The 7,413-nt window shown below is 38.1% G+C and overlaps 1 protein-coding gene across 1 annotated transcript; it reads right to left on the bottom strand.

The window, feature by feature from the left end:
* Positions 1–4,488: 4,488 nt before the first annotated feature.
* On the bottom strand, positions 4,489–7,051 carry LOC149202792 (CASP-like protein 1U1). The gene is made up of 3 exons (XM_089400046.1): positions 6,769–7,051; positions 5,061–5,181; positions 4,489–4,966 (listed from the first exon to the last, which is right to left on the bottom strand). The coding sequence occupies exons 1-3, from the start codon at positions 6,993–6,995 to the stop codon at positions 4,736–4,738; spliced, it is 579 nt and encodes a 192-aa protein (XP_089256172.1). The 5' UTR covers positions 6,996–7,051; the 3' UTR covers positions 4,489–4,735.
* Positions 7,052–7,413: the final 362 nt, after the last annotated feature.

Below are 7,413 nucleotides of genomic sequence, written 5' to 3' on the forward strand. Positions count from 1 at the left end.
TTCATCCGCCATGGGAGGCCATCAGGATTTGTGAGGCTAGTCTTGCAAAGGTTCGACTAGTTCAAGCCCGAACTCCTTATATCCCGACCTCGTTGGGGACATGCAAAGAAAAACAGAGAAAAAGCAGACCGCTTTGATACCACTGATCCGGATTTAAACAAGAACGCAACAAATTACAGAGATAACCATAAATACAGATATGCAACGGAAATAATACTTCATTTCATTACTGTAAAATACTGAAATATGCTTAGAAATAGAAATGGAAAGAAACTAGCTAGGGCGATGGTAGCTTATCTCTGAGAAGAGATGTGGCAGCTACATACCTCTGAACTATGTTACAATGAGGTTCAAAGGCCTATTTATTGTTGAGAAACAATGGAAAACACTTAACATCCCAAAACCTAACCCTAGAAGATGAAACACCAAATTGTGGGCCCCGTTTGGGTAAATTGGTACATCAATTTCCTAGGGTCGTAACTTTGGTGTACAATCTATGTTTGACATGTACAATAGCTTGTTAGAAAGATCTGTCTAAGCACTCCAACTTTAGGAAGAGCAACATCGGTCCACAGACCCATGTTGCTCGCAGATTTCCCAAAAAACGTCGTTTAGGGCCTCAAAATAGCTTCGGAAGTTCAGGACCCGAAAAACTACTAAAAATAGTAAATTGTACTACAATTTAGGAAACTGAAAAACTGAAAGAGACAGTTGTGAGGGTCCAAATGGGATAGGTGGGTGGCCACCAACATCCACCTGGATCATTCCTCCCCCCTTGGGAAGCAATGGTCCGCATTGCGTTAAGTTCCTCCATCTGCTGAACTTGGTCCCTGGTGAGCTGTTCTACAATCTCAGATGTCCAGTAATGGTGGGAAGCATGGTTGAGGGCGGTACACAATGAAAACTTGGCGCAGGTGAAGGAATGGAGGAATGCTATGCTCCAAAGCATTATTTACCACAGCCTTAGTAATGGTGTAAGGACCATGTTGGCGTGGTCGGAGCTTTTGATGGGATCTTGTAAGGCGTTCTTTCTGCAGATGCAACCAGACTTTGTTGCCCACCTGAAGCTTGTGTGGTACCCCTGTGGGTGAGGAGAAGTTGTTCCTGTGTTCTGTCATGACCGTATTCCTTTGATGCTGCTACTGCGTGGAGGAACCCTTTGCGGGGGTCATGGATGTGGTGACGATCTTCCCCTTACTTTGGGAGTGAATCAAACAGAAAATGAATTTCCTAGTTTGGGAGATGAGCTTGCTGCCTTTCTTGGTAGTGATCAAAGAGGTGGCGGTAGGTGGGGCTACCTCTGGTATCGTGTGTGATGAATTATCCAAAGAAATAATGGCAACGCGAGTTCTTGACTCATACACAGCATGTCGCCTCCACAAATATGGCTGGCCTAATAATACATCACAAACATCTAGAGGTGTAACATCACACAATACCTTGTCTGTGAAGGGATTGATGCTGTAGGGAAGGCAGCACTGCTGGCGAACTTTGAGATCTCGTCCTTCATGAAGCCACTCGATACTATACGGCTGCGGGTGTGGTGTAGTCAGTAGGCCCAACCGCTTCATGACCTCTGCGGAAATGAGATTCTTTTGGTTGCCACTGTCGACAATGAATTGCAGCGACGAACCCTTCACCCACATTTGTGAGTGGAAAAGACGCCCCCCCTCCTCTAGATCTTTGGGTTCATTCTTCTAGATCTTGGTGGTGGCAACAGTGGTGCTGGGCTCCACATCAATGATCTGCTTCCCTTTGCCATTCCTCCTGTCGGGTTCTGGCTCATGGTCGGAACATGCATCTGATTCGGAAGCCTTCAACTCGGCCACCAGTGACTGCTTGGTCCGACACTCACTTTTGTTATGAGTGGGACTCTTGTGGAACTCACACCACTTTCCTGTGTCCTTCTTCGGCTTCGTGGTGTTGTTATTTTCTTGTGGCTTTGATGGGTTGTCTTGGGTCACCCCGCCTTGGCTTTGTCCTTTGGGCTTCAAATTTGCAGATCCAAAGTCTCGCTTCTTCTGTTTGAACTTTTGCTTGATTTTGACAACGTATCGATACGTCGTGCTGAGCGAGGAGATGTTCAGGAACTCAATCTCTTCCTGGACGTATCTATGTAGGCAGTCGCGGTATTTGAGTACTAGATGCAGATTAGAATCTCTGATACCCAACTGTGTGTGAAGGGTATGAAAAATGTTTGTGAAATTTGGCACATATTGGTCCCTTCCTTGCCGCATCGTGGTCCACTTTATGTATTTATCCTCATAGCTTTTGACATGGTAGTACTGCTCCTTGATGGCATCCCGAATGAATCCCAAGTGGGTGCGGTTGAAAATAGTGAACCTGTGCTTTCATTCTTTTGCTCGCAGTAGGTTTCCCACCAGTCCTTGACATTGGGGGCTGCTTTGAGAAGAGAAAAAACTATTTTTTTTCAACTCGAAAATTCATGAATAGAAAAATAACCCTCTAGCAGATTTAACCATTTATCTACAGCATCCGCGTCTATTTGACCCTCAAATTTGGGGATTTCGAAATTAACTTGTACCTTAAACGGTGTGGCGTTTGCAGAGTAGTTGTTTCAAACCGATGCATCGCCTCTGGGTAGCCGCTGAAGGATCTGTGCAAAGTTGTCCATAATCACGTTCCTTTGTCGCTCGAGCACTTCTTTAAGCAAGATTTTGATATGATCTCCTGCCCCCTCGTCTTTCTTTTCCTCCACCATGGGAGGTCGTCGGGATTTGCAAGGCTGGTCTTGCAAAGGTTCGACCAGTTCAAGCCCGAACTCCTTATATCCCGACCTCGTTGGGGACATGCAAAGAAAAACAGAGAAAAAGCAGACCGCTTTGATACCACTGATCCGGATTTAAACAAGAACGCAACAAATTACAGAGATAACCATAAATACAGATATGCAACGGAAATAATACTTCATTTCATTACTGTAAAATACTGAAATATGCTTAGAAATAGAAATGGAAAGAAACTAGCTAGGGCGATGTGGCGGCTACATGCCTTTGAACTGTGTTACAATGAGGCTCGAAGGCCTATTTATTGTTGAGAAACAATGGAAAACCCTTAACATCCCGAAACCTAACCCTACAAGATGAAACGCCAAATTGTGGGTGGGTAAATTGGTACATCAATTTCTTGGGGTCGTAACTTTGGTATACAATCTCCGTTTGGTGCATATAATAGCTCGTTCGAAAGATTTGTCCGAGCACTACAACTTTGGGAAGAGCAACATCAATCCATGGACCCATGTTGCTCTTAGATTTGCCAAAAAAAATCATTTAGGGCTTCAAAACGGCTTCGGAAGTTCAAGACCCAAAAAACTGCTAAAAATAGTAAACTGTGCTACAATTTAGGAAATTGAAAAATTGAAAGAGACAGTTGTGGGTGTCCAAATGGGATAGGTGGGTGGCCACCAACATCCACTTGGATCAGTCTTCTAGCCCTCTCATAAAAAAACCAGAAAAATGCTTGTTCCGGCCTCGCCTCCGGTTCCTTGTTAGTCCCCCAAGCCCCCTCCTTTGAACCACATAGATTCTCCTCCAGAAACCCTAAACAACTTTCTTGACTCCATCCCACCACCGAGCCTCTTCTCTTCCCAGCTGGAAGCCCACTTGGACGAATAAACTTCTCGATGTTCTTCTCAGTGACATCCAAACCCCATACCGACAGGATGTCTCCACGCTCGGGGTCCAAATTGACATAATCTCATTGGTTGACCATGATACCCGCCCTTGTGTTCTGGTTGAAGCCTCCATAGTTTACAATAGTTGTTACCACCTTCGTGAGGCGCATGCAGCTGAGGGCAGAGGAAAAACACAGTAACAGTAACAGTAAACCCTCTTTCCCAACTCGATTTTGCCCTAAACCTCCTTATACCGCCGACCTCATTCCCAATGCCCTCAATTCTGGTGCCAAGTACAGGCCAGTTGCTCGTCACCTTTTGTCGCCTAGTGCCATGCTTGTTGTCCTCCCTATTGCACGTACTCGTGACTTCTGCCATTAACCTGCAAAGGTTTTCCTCCCATCACCATTCTTAGCTTTCTATTGTTACATACAATTAAATGTTTATTAATTTCTTTTAATAACATATTTATTTTTCAAAATAAGTATTATTTTTCTTATAATTTTTTTATTAATTTGTAATTTGAAATATGGTTAAGCCATATAATACACATTATACATAATATATAAACTTTAAATTATATATATATATATATATATATATTTCAAAATTATTAATTTTTTATTAAAATTTTGTTTCATTATGATTATTAATCCTAATTAAAAACCATCGTCATCAAGCAACCCTTATCTCTATTTCTAACTTTCGCTGACGTAAAAATGCTGCCATATAAAATATAATATACATATTTGTAACTTTCCCATGTAAAAATACTGGCGTATAAAATATAATATATATTCTCAATTTAAACATCGAACCACAACCATGAATCCCACCCAAGATTCTTCAGTCAATTCAGGATCGAACATCATAATCCAAAATATTATTAAATTTATTGAACATAGTAAAAATTGTGATACTGTTGGTTCGAAATTGAGCTACACCGCCAACCGAAACCGAGCAGATATTCTATCAATGCAAGGTAATTAGTAAGTCTAACTACATGGCAGCAACAATTATCCGCTGCACAGCCCACCCTTAAAAGCATAGCAGGGTCGCCGTCAATTTACAAAACCAAATCCTATCATTCCATTGATACCGTCAACGAGCCGAGCTCGTACGTCTGTATAAACTGTAAATAGACATGACACTGAGCGCCATAAAGATGATGAGACTTGCAAACGAAGCAGCCAGAGCACCAACTCCATGGTGGCAGAATCGATCATATATACCGCAGATTTTTCCCCACTGAGTGTGAGAATTTCCCTTGTACCCAACGTAAGCAATGGCGGCCGCTGCAGAGACCCCCGCCGATACCAGCGGCACCATCACCTGCACACAATTATGAAATTCAATTCGAGATTTGAACAACATTTATAACGTAGCTTTCATAGCTTCATAGCAAAGAAAAGGAGAAATGCATTACCAAATCGGTGACAGAGAGAAGAAAGGCTGACAGTGTAGAGGAGGCGAATTTGCCTGTTACGGAGAAGATGAATGAAAGCAGTGTGTACCCACAGGCAACTGCATTAGCCACTACAAAGAACCTGCAAAACAACATATCATAGGGAAGATCTCAACTTGTAACAGCTTAGAAATTTAAATATTTAATAATTGTAACAGCTTAGAAATTTAAATATTTAATAATAGTAAGTGTAATGTGGTTGAAATGAATTTTTATTTTTGTATTATAATTTAATTTAGGATATTTTAAAAAAATTGAAGTTATAACTTTAAATTGTTTAATGTATAAAAAATAAGTGTTTTAAATTTTTTATACATTAAATCTTTGTATATATTAAAAAAATGCATTTTAAATAATAAAAAATTATAATATTTAAAATTATATCACTAAGGAAAATTCATTTCATATATTAATTAAGTCATCTTATATATTAATTAAACTAAGCCTTAATAATTATTTAATAATTTTTTTCATATATTAATTAAGTCATCTTATATATTAATTAAACTATGACTTAATAATTATTTAATAAATTATTAAATCCATATATAGAAATTTTTATTTATATCATATTAAAATTTCTATATATTATTATAAATATATCTGTTTTAAATAATTAAATAATCAAAAACAATTTGTTATTAATATAAATTAAAAATACTATATCTATAAAATTTTATAATATATTAATATAAATTTTTTTAAATATATTTATTTTGTGTCGAAAATTTATTAAAAAATATAATAATAATAATAATAATAATAATAAAATTTATTTTAAAAATTAACTAGCTCCTTTGGGCTCAGTCTAGTTTAATGTAATTAAAATTTTAAAAAATTTATTTGGGAGAGCCTAATCTTGCAGAGTAAGTAGTAGTTAATACAAAGTAATTCATAAACACATTTATTAATTAGATCTCTTTGATATAGCTTGATTTTGGAGAGATATATCAACTGGATTTATTTGGGAGAGCCTGATCTTGGATCTCTTTGATATAGCTTGATGTTAGAGAGATATATCAACTGGATTTATTTGGGAGAGCCTGATCTTGTAAGGAAATAGTTTTCTTTATATTTAGTGATAATGAAGAATTCACAAACACATTTATTAATTAGATCTCTTTGATATAGCTTGATGTTAGAGAAATATATCAACTGGATTTATTTGAGAGAGCCTGATCTTGTAAGGAAATAGTTTTCTTTATATTTAGTGATAATGAAGAGCTTGAGATAACTTAAAATAGGGTTGTAAAATATTAAGTTGTTGACCATTAAGAATGAAATATGCCTTTCTCTATACATAAAAATGCTCCCATATTTATACAATACATATACCAAATTCTTTTAAGATTTCTTTTCATATTATGCATTAGTGGATATTCAAAAAGTAAAAAGCTAATAATGCTATATTATCCATAGACATCATTACCGCAGCATTCTTTTCACCGTGCAAAATTAACCATAAAAATAAGAACACTGCAAAATTTAAATTCTAAGTATTACTTAAAAGATAATTTTTTTAGTAGACATGAAATTAAAATAAGCCTACTCTATTTTAAAGAGAAATGATATAAACAATATTTTTAAACCTGTATTTCCTTATTTAACCCTTGACAAGAAAAACACAGGGAAGATAACTGAGCTGATATAAATACTCCTACCCACATACACGAAGGCAGGCGAATATTGGTATTTGGCAGGCCATGGCCCAACGATGGGAAGCATTACCATCTGCTTGTTCGTTCCCATAACGATTGCAGCAGAAAACGTGCAGCCGATTGCCAGCAGTCTCAAGATGAGATCCACTACAAAGAAACTGCTATTAACTCTATGCGCATTATCCCCGCCGGACTTACTCTCAGTCTCTGAGTAACCCACCTTCACTTGAGATGCCATTTTTTCTTCCCTGCAACCACAAAGTCTGAGTCCTCTTCTTACCAGGAGCTAAGCACCGATATGCCAGGTATATACAGCACAGGTGCGTACGTGGACGATTTATAAGCTCACATTATTCTTTATTAGTGAAAGCGACAGAACATAAATTCTAGGTGGTGAGATTGTTTGTTTATTCAAGTACAGATGGGTGTATTGCCCACCAATTTGAATAGTAAGGCTCTGTACAATCACTAATTCCACCTCTAGGGGCCGGTTGCATTTATTTATCACTTGTGAGAACAGCGTTATTGGGATGGTGCAGTTACAGCTACTCCGATTTGATGTACGTGGGTATTTTGCATCCAACTGACTTACACCTCATTTCTACGTGGCTCAAGTCTTGTCTTAAAAATAAAATAATTTCTTCTCACCTACTAGC

This window comes from Pinus tabuliformis, chromosome 2_1, assembly GCF_031772625.1.
Source record: "Pinus tabuliformis cultivar Carrire ecotype Pingquan chromosome 2_1, CPIR1, whole genome shotgun sequence".
In the NCBI taxonomy this organism is placed as follows: domain Eukaryota; kingdom Viridiplantae; phylum Streptophyta; class Pinopsida; order Pinales; family Pinaceae; genus Pinus; species Pinus tabuliformis.